General features: G+C 36.9%; 1 protein-coding gene across 13 annotated transcripts in view; it reads right to left on the bottom strand.

The window, feature by feature from the left end:
* Nucleotides 1–19,993, bottom strand: part of lrp1bb (low density lipoprotein receptor-related protein 1Bb) — a 442,399-nt gene that overhangs the window by 316,761 nt on the left and 105,645 nt on the right. For 11 of the 13 annotated variants that reach the window (XM_067444216.1, XM_067444217.1, XM_067444225.1 and 8 more), the window contains exon 2: nt 7,728–7,850. The exons of the other annotated variants lie outside the window; for them this stretch is intronic. In XM_067444216.1, the coding sequence (XP_067300317.1) occupies nt 7,728–7,850 (123 nt within the window). The remainder of the gene's footprint in view (nt 1–7,727; nt 7,851–19,993) is intronic. 13 annotated transcript variants of the gene reach the window in all.

Genomic DNA, 19,993 nt, shown 5'->3' with positions numbered 1-19,993 from the left:
GGCAATTAATACATTAGAGAGCTATTTCTGCTTGATTTAACCCTTTAAACTCAGTTATTGCTGTAAAAACTCTAAATCTTTACAGTGTGTTTGTGATGATAAGAAATGTCACAGCAAACACACAGGCGTCGTGATTTACTATCTAACAGGGGACCTGAGTGAGTGTGTGTGTAACGTAATCCCTATTCAATAATGACCTGCAATTAATACATTAGAGAGCTATTTCCGCTTTATTTAACCCTTTAAACTCAGTTATTGCTGTAAAAACTCTAAATCTTTACAGTGTGTTTGTGATGATAAGAAATGTCACAGCAAACACAGAGGCGTCGTGATTTACTATCTAACAGGGGACCTGAGTCAGTGTGTGTGTGTAACATAATCACTATTCAATAATGACCTGCAATTAATACATTAGAGAGCTATTTCTGCTTAATTTAACCCTTTAAACTCAGGTATTGCTGTAAAAACTCTAAATCTTTAGAGTGTGTTTGTGATGATAAGAAATGTCACAGCAAACACACAGGCGTCGTGATTTACTATCTAACAGGGGACCTGAGTCAGTGTGTGTGTAACGTAATCACTATTCAATAATGACCTGTAATATTCAATAATGTAAATACATTGGTGTACCTGACAATAATCTTAAATGAGAGATGTGGACTGATCATATACTGTAATTATGAAGACACAACAGAGAATGAATTTCTTAAAGAAATGACTTTTCTGTAATGTATTAGGTATTATGTCTAAGGTATATTGTGTTTGTGTGTGTGTGTGCCTATTGTGATACCAGATGCCTGTGTAAACAAGTTAACTTATTTTAATGTGTTGACTAACATACTAAAGCACAAGAAGACTTGTGGACTAACTAAGTGTAGTGTGTTACTTGATGTTACATCTTGTAACTTTATTGCGACTGTGTAATAAATATATTTAAAAATAAATTAAAGTATTAAAGTATATTTTAGGTTACAAATAAATACTTCTCAGTACATTCAAAAGAACACAGTTATTATAAAAAGACATATTATTACTTGACACATTATATAGTCTGTACGAAGCTTAACTGCATTTATGTTATTTATTTGTAAAGACATGTAATGGTGGAGATGGCATATATATATGCCAAATGCATATATATATATGTATATAAAATGAAGACAGACTTGACTGCCAGCTCACTTCACATTCACACACAGCTCCACTGCAGACTAATGGAGGTCCCCTGTTGGATAGGTAGACATCGGTCACACACAAACACACACAGCTCCATTAGAGTCTATGGAGGTCCCCTGTTGGATAGGTAGACATCGTTCAGGTCCCCTCTTGGCATATTTTTAAAAAAATAAAAAAATGCTTATTTGAAGTTATATTATAAATAAGGACCTTAAAAGAAAATTTTGTATGTGATTTTTGTTTCTTCAAAATGACTAGAAACACAGGTCCCCTCTTGGATAGTGTAGAGTGATAGTCCCCTCTTGGTAATATAGACGTGTATGTGTGTGTGTGTGTGTGTGTGTGTGTGTGTGTGTGTGTGTAAAAAAAATTATAAGTAAACCTTGTTAGTTTACTGAGGCAAAAGAGTTACTTATAGTGAGAATTGGAGCCTAATCTAAAGTGTGAGAAAAAAAAAAAAAAAAAAAAAAAAAAAAAAATTATATATATATATATATATATATATAATTACATTAATTTAATTATGTTAAAAAATTTGTAAAATTTTGGCCAGAACATTAGAATATATTAAAACACTAATGAAGTAGAAATGACCCAGCTATGATTTTATGAGCTAGATATCATGCACACTGGGTAAAACCTTCACATCTGATTAACTCTCAATTTAGAAAATAAAATCAAGTCTCAACCTTATTTAAGCTGCACCCAACTCTGCATGCTTTACGCACAGACAGTGAAGAAAGCTCTGCCTTTGTTTGGTCTGTCTGTTTGTTTGCTGCCCCCAAGCAGATGGCATCATCCACAGGAAGTGAATCAGCTTGGCTTTCATAGCACAGAGGCTCCCACTAAATTAAAAGGATCATCTCCAAAGCTCCTCGCTTACATGCCAAACCCCCTGGATGTCTGGAGTTAATATATATATATATATATATATATATATATATATATATATATATATATATATATATATATATATATATATATATATATATATATATATATATATATATATATATATGCTATACACACTCACACTGATATATTTAATATATTTCTATAGCCACAATAAGATGATGACTTACATCAAAAATAAGTACAATGTACGTACTATGTTTAAATTGTACTGCAAAACACTTTTGCTGATATTTAGGTGGGGTACAGGTAAAGTTAGGGACAGGTGTGGTGCTATGGGTCAGTTTAAGGGGGTAGGGTTAGGTTTAAAGGAAGTGACAACTTTGTAATTACAAATGTAACTACAGAAATTAATTACAGACGTAATTACATGCAGGTATTTTTTTTAAATGTAAGTACAATGTAAAAACATGTATGTACAAAAGTGCATTGTATCAAATTATTAATTACGATGTTAGTACATAGTAGTTAAGGCCACCTAATATAAAGTGGGTACCTACTTCCTGCTTTTGGACTTCAGTTGCCTTTGGGCAATTTGTCATGACTTTCAAGGCACAGATTCGGTTTTAAACTTGGTAGTGACATTTTTAAATCAACCTTTATGGATGCATATAAACACAGACATTGTACCATTTTATGTCTATATATGTGGGTTGTAACTGTATATAACAAGAGAGCAAATTAAATGAGAATGTACCACCATAATGAAATTCCCTTTAATTGTTTAACTGTCATTATAATAAGCTGCTTTGATTTAGCTCGTCTTGCTGTTGTTAGATAATACAAATAAAAAAAGAAAAAAAGAGGAAAACAAATCAGCAGTTAAACAACATTCTGCTCATTTCTAGTTGACAAATTGTCCCAAACAATTGCACACTGTCCTAAAAGCAAAGTCCAGGGCTGATGTATTGATGTAAATGAGAGATATAATGCATTTATCTAATGCAATGCTACCCAGTGTATTTTCTCTTCCAAGATGTACTGTACATGCTCTCATAAGACAGAGCTCAAAAGATGTTAATCAAGTTAAATGTCACACGATGATCTCATAAATGTCCCCCACACAGTCTATTTTGCTAGCATTTCAGTGCTCAAAGGCTGCTATTGAGGTAAATATTGCATAATGCAGAATGCCTGTCCCTCAGCTCAATAACAAGATGCTATGCTACATTACCTCTCAAACCTCCTTTCCGCAGGTGTCAGTTCTCCAGGGGAATAGGCACATTTACTCTCCATTTATTTCAGTATGAGAGGGGCCATAAGAAACTGCCCCGAGAGGAGTGCTCATAAAATCCATTCGCATTTCTATGAATCTTAGATGGAAAGCGACAACAAGCTATTCTTGCAAGACCACCCCTTTATTCTACGCAACCCCCATCCAATTCTGTTATATTGTGAGATATGCTCTTTAGCTTTGGGGTCAACCGTTTTCAAGCCTAGGATCCTCAGTGGACAGAAAGACAACGGACCCCCGTCACATGTGGGATAAAACTGAATGTTGCATTTTAATCATAGCCTAAAATAACATGTGCTGTGCAAAAATAACAAAAAGTATGTTTTTTATTATATTTACAATGCTAATCAATTAATCAATATTGGCGTTAGCATATTTGTATATTTAATTTTTACTGAATAGATGTGAAATTTTAAGGTGTGTGTGTGGGGGTGGGGGGCTGTTTCATTTATACAGATTTTTTTTATTTACAATGTTAAAGACTTATATTCCCATGCTAAACTTAGACAAATAGAAAAAAAAAAGTTTGATGTTTAATGGCAAAAATTACGGTTTCTCATCTCATTTCTCATGGGTCTACGTGATGTCAGCAAGGGTGGATGGTGGTCCTTGTACAGGGTCTTCTCTCGGAAGAGCGCGCACCTGACTAGAGTGAGAGCGCAAACGCTTGCAGTCACAGGACTTCATCAAACCAACAATATCACCAAAGATATTCGTTTTAGGTTGTCAGGGCAAGACAACCTTGCACAGCTTCCCAAAGAACCCAGTGTTAATGGGTATTTTATTTATTTTTTTTATTTTTTTTGGAGCATTTTATCTTCCGGAGATAAAATTATGGTTTATAAACATTAAATATATATTTTTTTTATTTATTTAGAGTCTTGATTTTGTTTTTGTGTCTATTAGTTGTGTCTATTGTGTTTTAATAGTTTAGATAGTAATGCTTGGATGTTCAAAAAACACCTTATTTTTCATACATTACATTTTTGCAGCACCTCTCTTCCCTGTCTGTCAGTAACACTTTTTAATTCTGGTCTTTATGATGCCTGTCCTTCTGAAAGTGTGATGTGCTCTGATTAATCGACTAGACCAATGTGTTGTGATTGGTCAACCGCTTCAACCATGTTTTCAAAAAACCTGGCAAAAAACCTGGGGTGGAAACCTGGCATTTTCTTCTGACCTAAGTAAATCAACTTTCTTGTTAAAGGTAAACCCAGGTACTATGAAGTATAATTGATCAAAGAAGGGTTTAAGGGCCAGTAATGTACAATTATATTGACAGATGTCTAAAGAAAACAGCTGTCATCTCTTCAAAAACAAGAACGTCATGTGCTCGCCTTGTGGCTCACAGCCTGCATTGCCTTCCGAGTGTTGTGAGTTAATGCTTTGCCCAGAACAAAAATGAGAACAAAACAAAAATCAATCTCTCTCACTCTCTCTCTTCAATTCAAACTTCAAGGGGGGAAAAAAGTAGAGCAATTTGTCACTGAAGCACGTCTTTGTATTTCCTGATAAAGTACACTGCACTCAAGACAAAAGGCATTTGGAACAGAGTCAAGAGCACTGAAATGAAACATTTCTTTAAGTTAAAATCCTAATCCTGAGCTTTCAGTCTTTCCACAATTCATTTCAGCGAAACAGATTATTTCAGCTCTATGGTTATTCTACTCATAACTCACGTCAAAACATTCAATGTACATACTCCACTGACCAATATAAGTAGCAGCACGATGTGCCTGGAAAGCTCCAAGACTGTCATCGCAATACGTTTTTCTTCATTACAGGGAGGTGGGCTGTCTCCCAGCTCCCCTGATAACCCAAGATGTCGAGCTGGTCCCGGAGGGAAGCTGGATGGCCAGCCTATCCAGGGTCCCGCTGGCCATGTGGCACTGAAAATGTGCAGCTGCCCTTCCCTGGAGGCCTTGAGAATGTGGTGATTACATTTCTCTGTGGTGGCAGAACTTGGGCACGCCACAACTAGAAATACGCACAGTCCAGAAACTGGAACAGCAAAAACACTGCATATAGATGAAACCAAGGACTTAATATCGGGTACCAGCTATAGCCTCAGAAAATGAGAACATTCCAGGTGAATCGTAAAACTAAGAGGATTATTGGTTGAACATAATAATATGAAGCAACTGGAGACGTATAGAGTGGCAAGGCGAACGCTTCTACGGTATTATTATATCATTAGATTCAGTTTCATGAGAACAAATAGACAGTCATTTAAGATGTTCTCAAGCAAGTCTTACTTGAGGAATATTAGAAGCGACACAGTATAATACAAACAGTCCCACAGTGAGGGATGCATTAGCTAGAGCTGTACTTGACAATTAAAAGAGTTTTCATCAATTCTGAAGCAATAAGATGCTTGAATATTTCAATTAATGTGAAGATTGGTTTGAGTATTAACCAATGAAGAAGAATGACAGCTCTATCTCAGAACGGTGACTTTAAATAAATGCAGTCCTTTCGGTGAAGAGTCAAAATTAATGAAGTGTCTTAACCTAAAAAGATGAGGATAAATTAAAGCATGCAGTAAAAACAGAGAGTGAGGAAAGAGAGTACTTATTTATTTTTTTACTTAAGTTAATCTCTGGTCAAGGAGAAAGAAGATAGAGGAGAAATTAATGCATTAAATGATGTTTTATGATATCTATTATCAAATCAGATTAAAAGAAAGTGTCAAGAATAGAGGACTATAGAAAACGGGTCTTATGTATATGTAATATACATATACATACATATACATATATATATATATATATATATATATATATATATATATATACATATATATGTATATGTAACTTCGATATATAACTAATCAAAATTTCTGTAAAAGTTGAATCTTTGGGAAATATTGGAGCAATTTAGACTTCAAATAAAACCATGTAAAATAATGATTTGTTTATTAAAAGAGAATAAACAAAAACAATAATAAAATTATTAAATACATTTAAATATCCCATCCCAGACTCTTTCGTTAAATAAAAAATGACTAATATACACACTGATACACACACACACACACACACACACACACACACACACACACACACACACACACACACACACACACACACACACACACACACACATTATTAGACTTAGATATAAAAAGTTCTACCCAAGAGTCTTTTGTTAAATAAAAAAATATTGACTAGCACACACACACACACACACACACACACACACACACATGCACATTTATTATATTACATTCAAACCACCATGGCTGCATGGAAAGGAAGTATGCATACATTATTTTATTATTTATTACCACATTTTTAGTTGTTTTCTTTAAAAGGTGAGTTTTTCTTTGCCAGCACTCCCTCTTTTGGAAACGTGTTTTTCAAAAAGACCAGTGTCTTTCCTGTACTTAGATGCAAAGCTTATTATAAACATTAGTTGAGTCCCTGGCACTGCTTACCCTGAAGCAGACGGCAAACATTACTCCACAGCTAACATTTTGGGGAAATGTTTTGTTCAGTCATTAATGGATCATCTTTACCCAAACAATGTACAGGCTTTAAAGTTGGCAATTCGCCAACAAGTCTAAAATACATATTTTCAGCCCTGGATTTTCTTATGTGCATCTTTCAATCCTTGGCAACTGTATACGATTGGCCCTTTCTAAATACATAGATAAATACATAAATAAATTGCATGATAAAAGTTGTGCGCATGCTTTCTAGATTAAGAGGGCAGCACAGATTACTCACTGATCTTACCCCACTATCGTAAGCAACACGGTAACCTCAGGGTGCCCAATATGCACAAACACATGAATAAAATTACACATCCCAGTGGAGTGCTGTTAGTACACTCATGCGATAGTAGTCTGTGCCGGCTTCCGAAACACATTAAATTCCACTGCACATTTTGTTGTGAAAAGTTGATTGAAATGCATTTCCTATCGATACATAATCTATGGTAATGAGCTCCTCAAAATCCCCATGATAAATATGCCCGGATTCCATTCTAAGGCATTATAAAAATAAAAAAACAGAGTGAACACGATTAATCTAAATGATAATAGAATACCAGTGGTGAGAATATTTGACCCACTGTGCCTGGAATCTGCAATAAATTAAGCTCTTCTGGAAATGTCCTGCATCTACAGGAAGCAATTGAGCGCACGGCTTTAGCATAAACTGATCTATCTTTTCTTGAATACAATTAAAAATGTTAAATCAGGACACTTTCATCTCCCTAAAGCACCCAGCTATCATTCCTCGCACTTTGCATGTGAAGTGCGACCTAGAATTAAACAGGGCAAGGAACGTAATCATGTGCAATGTGATGCTGATTTTGGCGGATGGAGATATGGGAATGTAGCGATGTTTCAGACGTCATGATCTGTTTCATGGCACTGTGGATTGGTGTAATGGTTACTTACATTTGTCCAGAACCTCATCAGAACCATCTGGGCAGTCTGGTTCCCCATCGCAAAGCCAGTTCTCGGACACACACGTCAGCTGGTCTCCGCACAGAAATTCTCCAACGTCACACAGAATGGGCTCTAATGAGAGAAGGGGGATGGAGACAGAGATGGAGTATGGAATGACGTGCAATACAGTCATTAAATGTCTCAATTACATGATTGTCTTATAAATATAATGATTAGTAAGTACACGTGAAATGCATGAAACTATACAATGATTTATTATAGTGACATGAAGGTAATGGAAATTCATTTTACTGAACAGCCAGGCAGGAATAATCTGTAGGGATGAACCTGAAGCTGAATACCTTATTCAGAAAGGCAAGGATAATGGCTTCAAAACAAATAATGAATAGTTATGAATTGCCGAAAAATAGGAAAGTTATCTGTCACCTCGTGTTAGCTGAATAACAGGTGAGCCAGGGGATGATATTATACATAAACCTCTAAAATAAGAGTAAACTTTATACATTTTAAAGTTTTGGAAGCAACTTCCGTCCATCACAAGATAATATTTTATGAGTACAGCAGCTCATCAGTGATGTCCAACAATATCTACAAGAAAAGGAGTATTTGTCAGACCATCAAGTGTCAGGTATCACTCAAACGGAATCACTGAATTTCTGAACTGTGTAATTTACAAACATATTAAAATGATTATGATCCAGAATTCTCCAATTCCAATTACAGTTTCCAACATTTTGAGGCAAGAATGCAAGAAATAATTCTATGCACCACTGCTTCCTGTCCTTGCTATGTCCCACCAACACATAACTGCGCGCACACGCACACACACACACACACACACACACACACACACACACATACACACACACACACACACACACACACACACACACACACACACACACACACACACACACAATTCCCACCAAGCAAATTCACTATCAAGGGACTGAATTATAAATGTCAAACGGTTTCATCTAGCTCCCGGTCTCTCCCGCTCTGTCTTTCTTAATCTCTCTGTCTCTTTCAAGCTGCAAGCCTCAAAATTACCAGGCCATAACCTACTGTATATGGACAGCTTTTCTCACTACACCTCTGTGTTTGGTGCTGATAGTGGTCCATTTTGGAGCTCGTGAGTAGAATGATTGCCAATTCCACATACTACGACAAAAGTTCCCCGCTACATGCCAATGAATAATTCATAAATTATACCTCTACAGGAATGCTACCTTGTTCACATTGAGAAATGTTGACTTGTTTTCCTTTACAAAATAATATCTAAACATTCTAAGCTATTAGGGATGTCACAATACTATATATAATATTGAACCGTTCGGTACGGCATTCACGGTTCAATACGCGCTGGTGAAATGCGCGTTTTTCCGGTTTTGAATTTAATTCATTATTTCCATTTCTCTCCGTGTGAAATATTCCTCTCAGTTTATTCCAGCTCTTTTTGAGTGTGTCTGTGAGTCTACGCGCTGATTTGAGCAAATATACAATCATATGCAAGTTACGGGGTGTTAGCCGAGTTTTAAAGCCTTGCCAGTTAAAGATTCATTCGCGTTTTGCATTGAGCGCGCACACTAAACGTCTGTCAAACACACTTGATTACTGAACAGTCCTACTACGCTAATACTGTCAAATACACACAAGTTTAACATATAAACACAGTCGGTTTTATCTTAATTGAAAGTAAAATCGCGTGCGTCTATATATGAGATGTGAGCAGGTCTTCAATTGACAGCAGCACAGCTGAACGCTTGTCGTTAAAGGGACAGTTTGCCTCTAAAATGATGTTAATAAAAAAAAAAAGACCTTTACAGTTTTTCTCGATTGCTTAAACACTATAACCATGCTTTTGAACTAAAATTTCAAAACCATAACGCCATTTATCAAAAAGCAAACCCATTTCACTAAACTATAAACACTATTCCCTGTTTTGACACATGAGTCAGATTTGTTAAACTGTCACTGCAAAACTCTACACACAAATCCCTTAATTTCTCATTGCCTAGACCATGTGGTCATTTAGAAAGCACTAGCATTCAATATTGTTCACTCAAGTCAGCATAGTTTCAGCTCAATTGGCACACAATTACCCAGGTGAAAACACTAAGAGTCAAAATTGAACACACATCAATCAGAACTTTACATAAAAGTGCCAGAGTCAGTTCATTTGAGCTTTGGAACAATGGATCCACAAAGAAATGAAGGAAGAGGTCAAGGAGGGAGAGGAAGAGGACGTGGGTGGTGAAGGAGGAGGAAGAGGACATGGTGAAGGAGGAGGGAGAGGAAGAGGACGTGGTGAAGGAGGAGGAAGAGGACATGGTGAAGGAGGAGGGAGAGGAAGAGGACGTGGGTGGTGAAGGAGGAGGAAGAGGACATGGTGAAGGAGGAGGGAGAGGAAGAGGATGTGGTGAAGGAGGAGGAGGAGGAGGAGGAGGAGGAGGAGGAGGAGGAGGAGGAGGAGGAGGAGGAGGAGGAGGAAGACAAGCAGTCTCGGATGAAATTAGAGCCAGTTTAGTTGATCATACGAGAGAAGTGCCAATCAGATGCATATTCCACATTTTATCAAAAGAGTGGGGACATGCACTGGTCTTGGTCTTGGTCTTGACTCGGTCTCGGCCCTTCAAAGTCTTGGTCTTGTCTTGGTCTCGGTTTAGGTGGTCTTGACGACAACACTAGTGGAAAGTGTATGATCGAGAACCTTATATGCTTGTTCACCTCGTCCAGGCCATGTGTCAGTAGATGCGTGCCAGGGGTGGATAAGGCATGCAAGAGGATTTTACCCCCGCTGCCAGGCTAGAGCTAATATAGCCTGTGATGTGGATGAGATTCTCTGGCCTGACCCAGACCAAAAACGGGAGGTTGAGGCGGAATACAATTTTTTTTTTTTTTTTTGTACTGTGTAGTATGAATGAATGAATGAATGAATAAAAATGTGCGAATGTATCCATTGGTTGTGTCATTTGTTCATCATGTGAAAAGGTTTGTGAGGAGGGGAACCACAAGTAACATAACTTACCAGTTTTGGAAATGTTGTTTTGAACTTATTGCACCAGTGTGTTAGACTATATTGTAGTGTGTGTGATTTTGAGGGCTTGTGTGTCTTGTCTGAGGGCAAAGTTTGGTTTTTCAGCAAGAGTGAATGGTTTTGATCTTAGAGCTTCATTTTGACCTGAAAATAGGTTGTTTGGGAAACTGGGTGAGACGTTATGGATTTGTGTTTATAGTTTTGAGAATATGAGGCATAGTTTCAAGAAATGTGTTTAAGCAATCGAGAAAAACTGTAATACAGTAGCTTTTAATTAATGTTGTATATTGAAGACTCTGTAGTTTTAATTTAAGCCTACATTTATTCATTCAATTTCATACTTAAATACTACTGTTCATCTGTGAGCTACCACTGTAAATCTTTCTATATATTTATTTTATATTATACAATAAACTGGGAATGTGTACAAGGGTTTTTACGTAAGGTTTTAAGTTTAAGTAAAGGTTTTCAAGTCTTTTAAGTAAAATAAAGAACGGATATTGCAATAAAAACATTTTCTGTTCCTGTCGCCTAAGAATAGAATAGCACAAAAAAAACGAACCAAACCGAAAAACCGGGGGTAAAAACCGAGGTATGTATTGAACCGTGGACTAACTGTATTGTTGCATCCCTATAAGCTATTTAGCCTTGTTTTCTGAAAAAATATCAAACCTAAATGACTTTTTGCAAAAAATAATTTTTAAAAATTTACATGTAAAAAAAAATAAAAAATTTACAGGGAAAACAAGTGCATTTTGCTCACTGGCAGATTTTTTCTTGTTTTAAGCATAACTCAAGTTTAAAACTTTTTTCAGAAAATAGTTTTTTTTTTCTTGTTATTTATGTCATTTTGCCTCTCAAATAATACAAGGCAAAAAATACGAGCGTGGGGGGAATTTTTTTTTTTTTTTTTTTTGCAGTGCAGTGCAGGGTGGTTTAGTTGAACATCGCACTAAATCTACTGTACAATAAATCTACAGTGCAGTATTTAGCTTTTAAAGTAACCGAAAAAATCGATGCATGAATTGAATGTACTAGTAATGAAAAATCTGTCAAGTACTCACCTCCATGTTGCTCCAAACCTGTATGAATTTATTTTGTGGGACACAAAAGATTATTCGAAAAAAGGCTTAGCGCTGTATTTTGTTTAGGTTTTTTTTTTTTTTTTTTTTGTTCATACAATGAAAAGCAGATGGGTTTAGTGGCGTTAGAACCCCAACAGTCTTCAAAACATCTGTGTTCCCTAGTCATACAGGTTTGAAATTGAAATGAGGGTGAGTAAATGACATAATTTTCTTTTTTTTTTGGTTGAACTATCCCTTTAATATCTCTCTTACAAATAGGAACTGAAAAAGCACATATATTAATACACAAGGCATGTGTTTTTTAACTTGTGTTTTGTTGTGTTAGAAATATAGCCTACAGACACACATCATCAGATGGAGCAACATAGGGATTCAGCACAAGACAACTGATTTCACAAGTTCATTGAACATAATTTGAAAATCCAAAAAAACGTCATTGCACATCTTACAATAAGAGGCACCGTTGCATCTCTCTCCAGCATGACTGAAGATTAGTTCTATGGGGAAGAATGGATCTGGCAAATTGTTCAAGAGCTGGGTTCTTCTGCAATTGATTCAGTTTCTTTAGAGCCACAGTTGCTCTGAAACTCGGCTGGTAATCTGGCCTGATTCAATTCAGTGGCAGCTGCACATCAGTCAAAAAGCAATTACAGGGAATATGATGATGGCTGCCCTCTGTCCTTCGTTCTTACTAACAAAAACAACAGCAATTCTGCTGCCCCGAATGAATAGTGACGGTGATTTGATTGTTGTAGTGGCTTTAAAAAGATGTGTCTATATTTTCGGATGAGTGGTTATTGAAACAGATTTCAAGCCAAACTTTTTGCCAAGTATGCCTGGCTTCAAACTTTCCAGTAAAGTCTTGACTGACAGTTAAAATGAAAAAGGAGAGGAAACATTTGGCTACAAAGTCAGGTCTCCTGATAGAAGATTTCCTAGGTCCAGGAATCTTTGCAGATGAATTGGTCACCACTTCTTTTTAAACTTTCCTTTTACCTGGGTATAGTTTCTTTTGCAGCCTCTAAACCCCCCCAAAAGAGACACATTTAGAACCCCAGAGTGGCATCTGTCCACTGATGTGCACCTGCTTTCATGATGGGATGCCCTTTAAACCACAGCCCAATTTGAATTAATGGAATGACCAGTGATGCCATTTTACCTTCCCTTTTACCTCAAGAGCCCTTCACTTTTTGACTCGAGTGTTTGATGCTTCCACAGCTCTCTGTTTCAATACATTCTCCACAGACAGTTCAAAACGCACAGAAAGAAAAACTGCACAAAAACACTTCAAGCCTGTCAAGGAATACAATCTTGCATCATTTGTTTTCGGAAGCAGAAACAGAATTTACATCTGAAAGGAGCTAATGCTACACCTCATTGCTAAATGTTGCGGTCATTCGGAGATAATTTCAAACAGACATGAGGAAGAGAGATAAAAATAACAATGGTGCAAAATGGCCCCAACTCTTTGATGAGGTAGCGGTAACCCATTACCATAACAGTAGGAAATGCTCAGAGGAGCCTGGACTGGCATGCCATTATGAGCTTCATTTCTGACACAAGCTGCCACCTCGACGAGAAGAAAACTTTGGCTCATTAAAGCTCCTCAGCCTTTGTGATTCCGCCAGCTTTCAATGCACAAAACTGTGACAGGGAGCCGGTGAATAGAAGAGATGGCCTTCAGAACTCCGGATGGAGGCTCTGCCAATCTTGTTTGATTATGAGAACAGTTGTCTGATGCAAGGCGCCTATACGCCACAAAGTAAGCTGAAATTATTTCCACGATATTGCTGTTCAATCCAACAGCTAAAAAAAACTTGTAATAAACATTTCAAATATATGATAAAAAAATGCACAGCTTGAGAAAAGGTCAAGGTCAAGATGTTCAAGTCATAATATGTTACACAATGTAGCCTACTTCAAGGGGTGAGAACAGATTTGAAAGAAATATTTGCATGTATTTACCGCCCATATAATTAATCTTATACATAAATTTATACAATAAATATACTTAAATATATATATAAACTTTTATTTTGATGCAATTAATTATGATACAATTTCCCCCAGCATAAGATATATATTTTAGGGTGGCCATATTTTGATTATCGCAAAACCAGGACACTCGGCCCGGCAATGAGATATTTTTTTTCTCAAATGAAACTCTAAGTTTACTCAAAGATTGTTTATTAATTCCAATACTTTTATATATATTAGGGTGAACAAATGTCCTGTTTTCAAGTCCTGACCTGGCATTAACATATTTTTTTCTATCCATACATATTCCGCATTTCACAAAATAAATTTCCATCCCTGGTGCACGCTGTCTACGGGTGACGTCACCCGTAGACAGCGTGCACCAGGGATGGAAATTTACTTATTTGTCACCGGCCACTTTAGCTGGGGAATTTCAAAATCTACCAGCCACTCAATGTTTTTACCAGCCACTTTCTTGTTTTTAACCGACAATGTGTAACTGCATGTGAAAATTAATACTACAAGCTCTACAATACTTCAGCAATTTATTTAATCTCAAGTCTCAATCAAATATTGACATTTTCTCTTTCACACAAACCATGAACTGATATATATTTCATTAAATGAGTAGGGCTCTGTGCGCTCTTTTTTACCTGGATGTGGCATTTGGATGATTCGTGGCCTTTTATGGCTTCCAGTTAGGTTTTTAGTCCCAACAATTAAATTATTAGTTTTGGCATCTTCTGAAGCGTGTTGACGACACACCGAGCAGAACATTGTCAGTAGGGATGCACCGAAATCAAAATTCTTGAAACCGAAAAAGAGGAAACCAAGGCCGAAAACCGAATCAAATTATGACAATTATTAGTACCATTCCATTTATGGCTAATACTATGACTGTGTAACTTCACTAAATATCAAGGCATTGCAATTGCATAAATTGATATTAAATTAATATAAATCAATTACAATTTATGCAAATATTTATTTCACACATTGCAACAACGCACAGTATAAAATACATTTCAAACTAAAATGTTTAACTTGACCTCACTCATGTGTACATTAAATAATAATGTACAGACCTACTGGGCTGCAGAAAGGTACAGAAATTGAATAAAATAATCAAATGTAAAATAACTGCATATTTAAATGTTTAAATGAAGGCTTAATCCTTATTAAACTTACAAAAGCTATTCAATCAAGAGCAGTGAGTGATGTCCTTATCTTTTAAACAGACAGCAGTAAAGGCTACTGCCCCTTTAAGACCTAATGCAGGGATATGCATTGTCTTTCTCGACTGTATACAGTTCTCATAAGGCATATTCAGACTATGTCTGCTTGGATACTCATCAAGATGGACATGTTGACATACTTCTTGTGTGAGTTTGTCCGTTTAAAGGGGGGGTGAAATGCTGTTTCATGCATACTGAGCTTTTTACACTGTTAAAGACTTGGATTCCCATCCTAAACATAGACAAAGTTTCAAAAACTAATGTTGGAAGTTTGATGGAGTATTTCTTTGTCAAAAATACTTCTTCCGTTTTCTCACAAGTTTCGGAGAGTTTTTTTCGAATATGAGTCGACTTGACGTTAATAGAGCGGAAGGTCCTTGTATGGGCCGTACGGGCTCTTCTCCCGGTAGGGTGTGCGCGAGCGTGACTAGAGCGAGAGAGGAAATGCACGCCCATAAATACTCTCTCAAGCTGCAGATCCAGTCGTCCGTGAGCACTTATGACGCGCCGTGCTCCACTTTATTCCTGTGGGTGACATCAAGCGACTTCAACGCTTCAGCACAGCATTCCGGGAAGGCAGCGCTGCATTTGAACCGATTTGAACGCAGAAATGACGGGAAGCTTCACAACATCGCGGATTTCCACGGTCACTTGTGTCACAGGACATCAACAAATCATACCAAAGAAGTGTGTTTTTGATGGAGTTGTCCCAGCGATAAAGGTTCGGTCCTGCTTTGGAAGCAGCCGGTGAGTAAAACTGCTTCAAATGTCTGTGCTGTTGGCTATCGTCGCGTGAGTAAACATCAGTAAACGACACGATCGCGTGCTTCGTCATTCAAATATGCTAACGTTACTCCATTGTTGCTCTATGTATAACGTTACACTAGTCTGACGTGTTTTGCTTGCTACTGCTAAGGTTTAGTCACATACAATAGTCCATAAACCGAATCATGTCCTCATAAACTGCTAGTAAAGACACACAAATGCTGACAGGCCACTAAATACAGTACATACCACAGAGACGGACGTCCTGCTGTTGCTGTTTCTCCTGTTCAATTTATTTCAGCCTCCGAATTTGATTCTGGATCACGTATTAGCTGAATCTGATCAATAGCCATGGGTTTCTCCACGCTTGAGGACGTCACTGCTTTGGGTGTGCTCGTCATTCTTTAGCTCCGCCCACACGATACGCCTCCAGGCACTCGTTTTTTTTCCGGAAAGACTCGGTACAGCCTATATTTCTTTTATAAATATAATAAAACTAAAGACTTTTCGGAGATATGAAGGATGCAATACTACTCTATAGGTACTCAAGATTTACATGAGATTGACTGAAACTGAGTGTTTCACCCCCCTTTAAGCGCAAGATTTGAAAGACAACTCAATATTTGAGTATGCACAGATACAGATCTTCTCATTCGTGTCTTCTGGCGCTACACGCGGGTGATGATGGTGAAAATGAATGGTCATATTCGAACATACAGCAACACTTGCATGCATTGAACAAAGTTTACAAAGAGGCGAAATAGTATGCTATTTTTATTTACCCCCGCCACGGTGGCTAGTTACGGTGAAGCGAGTAACCCACCAAACCTCAAAATCAAGGGTGCGGGTTCTAATTTCTATCCCTGGCGCGCGCCCCGAGCCGATCTCAGACTGAGCAACCCGTTGTTTTTTAATACTCATGGGGATGAAAGTAAATATATTCATGAATACTTTTTGGAGTCAAACTCTTTTGACAAAGCTTGAAAAAAATGTAATACCTCATAAAATCGTGATTAAGACTTTTTAATACCTTTTAAGGGTCTTTATTTTCTCAAAACGGATTTATCAACTTTTAATACTTTTTAAGACCCACCGGACACCCTTAAACCGGATGCACAACAGCTGTTCAAGCCACTTCAGTCTCATTATCTTTCCAACTGTTCTCTTTCATGCAATGCGCCGAAAGAGACCGTTTCCTTACCTTGACAACCTCCCGTGCCATGCTTTTTGATCGCAGCTACAGTAAAAAAGACAACCTCCCAATTTTCAAGAACTCGAGAAAGTCTGCTGAGCCACAGAGATCATTAGTGTCAATTAAAACATAGCCGACAGAGGAGAATTGCGTCAGCAGCAGGGAACCATCCACCTCGAAGCATCAAAAAGTTAATAGGTCGTGTAACTAAAGTTGCATTTCATTTTCAAGGTCAATGTACACAGTAATACGTGACATTCTCCTAGTTGGATTTCACTGGAAATCTTGTTATAAGTCACTGTAAGACTGTGAAAATCCTTTGAGATTAGATGTGATCCATATAATGCTTCTCTGACACTTGTGAACAGATAAAAATTCCGCATCGTAAACCTTGCGTCTAACACAAACACATCCGCTTCTGTTTTTGAGCTATACAATCCAAGATGGCCAATGAACGGTTTAATTCTCACCTTGACATATACTACATGGTATTTTGATCTAAATGTCAGCTGCCTCAGTTTTGATCAGAAAACCGTGATTAACATTAATATCACCTGACACCTATTACATAAATGTCTTGAGAATGTCATTCGGCAGCAAGATTCACCCATAACACCAGTGAATGTCAGTGCGAGAGCCAAACTATTTGTTCTGCTTCACTTTTCATTCATATTGATCTGCGTATCCACCAAAAAAGCACATCAAATGGGGTTCCCAGAGGCTGCGCTTAGGGCTCCGGTTAGTGCCGATGTGCGGCTGACCAGCTGAATGCGATGGGGGAGGGGATAATGATGCTCGAAGGTGCCGCACATTTACAAATTCCACAAGGCACTCCATCCAGGAAACACATCCTCTGCCAAAAGACCTTTACCATGGCAACTCCGAGCCAGTCGGACTGCGTGTAGCCAGGCTAGCAGAGAAATCAATGGGAAAGGACAACAGGGCCTTCATTAAGCTCTGCCTGACCTTCACTTTTCCAGTGAGGTCATTTTTATTTTCGAAACAACAGCGGGGGCATGTCAACAAATTATCAAAGGGAATGCAGTCAGATTTTTAACAGCCATCGCCAGAGTAGCCGACTGCTTGGTATAATCTACCTTGTAAACAATGAATTATTCATGAGCACGAGTTTAAATGTACAGTCCTCGCAAGACATTCTCCCTTTCATGATGTTGCGCGATGCAAGACAAATAAAAGCAGTCTGATTCTCTATATACATCAGACGGATTTAAACTCACAATGCATTATAGGCCACTGCTTGCTTTGTATGCCGATTCAGAGTTATGTATACAGTGCAAATACATAAGCAGATACGTCAAAAGCTATACTGCGAGGGTTCTCAACCTTTAAAACACGTGTGAAACATTTTGTGACTTAACACTGCACCTGTCTAAAAGACTTAAGCAACACACTTATAAGTGGTGGCACTCTTAAGAAAAGCAACCCCTTTTATTATTTAGTTCTTTAATTATCACTGACTGAAAAGGAGCACTAAACTATATGTGAAAAATAGACACAGACGGTACCAGCATTTTAAGAGCACAGACTCCTGTTCAAAGATTCAGGGCCAATGAAATTTTTTTCTTTTTTCTTTTTATCAGGTTACTAGTTTTATTTAGCAAGGACGCATTCAATTTGATCAAAATTGACACACTGTAAAAAATCATTTAGAAAAAAAGTTACCTGGTTGCCTTAAAATTTTGAGTTCATTGAAATTAAAATTTTGAGTTAATACAATGAACATTTTTTGAGATTCGACAACCGTTATTAAAAGATTATTAAAAGATTTTGTAAGCATATTGGGTAATTATGTGTGTGTTATTTCTGATGACGTAGTGAAACATGCCAAATTGTGCTATTGTCATGATTTATCACATTTTTTATGTGGTTCAGATACAAAAATATTTTAAGTTTCTATTTATTAAACTAATTTCCTTCATTGTATCAACTCAAATTTTTAATTTCAATAAACTCAAAATTTTAAGGCAACCAGGTTACTTACTTTTTTAAGTTAAACCAACAAAAACCACCACAAATTTTTTATAGTGCAGTAAGGCCATTTACACTGTAATCAAAAACCTATCTATTCACATTTATTTTGAATAAAAATACTTTTTCTTTTAACTTTCTTTTGAGCAAAAAATAAAAACTATATAAATATGTTTTTTTAATGTTGATAATAAACATAATTATTTATATAATTATTTAATGATTTCTGAAGCACCGGTGCTCAAAATTATTTATTTATTTAATTATTAGTGAAATCAAATTAACTTTCATGAGTATTCAGAAATTATTTAGAAATGATTTAGTCTTTAGAAAGACACAGTGTCAGTGTCATTGTTTAAAATTGTATTAACTGGATTTATATTTCCCAGCATGCTTTGCCATGACACTCCAAAGGGAGAATGAATATAATAATAAATTAATGAATTAATTAAAAAGTGTAATGTTTTTGTGTGTGTACTGTGGGATTACAAATTTATAAATTGTTATATCAAGGTTCCAATGTAATAGTATACTAACAGTTTGTTATGTACATAATGCTTTACAGTTTGGAGGTTTCAGGTTGACTACATTCTAAGGAGATCAAGCTAATCAGTCTTTTGTCTTTATGCACTTCCTGATCTATAAGCAACATTGTCAGAGTGATCACATTTGCATCTATTCGTCTGATTGGTACTGTTATGCTGATAGGATTTAGATTGGTGGTTTGATTGGCACTGTTATGCTGATAGGATTAGGACTGGTGACCTGGAAATGTATGGGGTGTGTCCCTTTTACCTAAACAACATGTGCATTCCTTTGTTTAGATTGTCTCCTCCTCTACTGTGTAAATCCCTCCCCCTGAAATGTGGATAAATTACAATGTATACTGTTTAGAATTAGACTTGGACGACTGCAGACACAGACGGCACGTGTGTTTCTCAATAAAGAGGAACGCCTGCCCGAAAGATATACCC

This window comes from Pseudorasbora parva, chromosome 5 (genome assembly GCF_024679245.1).
Source record: "Pseudorasbora parva isolate DD20220531a chromosome 5, ASM2467924v1, whole genome shotgun sequence".
NCBI lineage: Eukaryota > Metazoa > Chordata > Actinopteri > Cypriniformes > Gobionidae > Pseudorasbora > Pseudorasbora parva.
The sequence above is the reverse complement of the archived record's forward strand: the minus strand, read 5'-3'. Positions and strand labels throughout refer to the sequence as shown.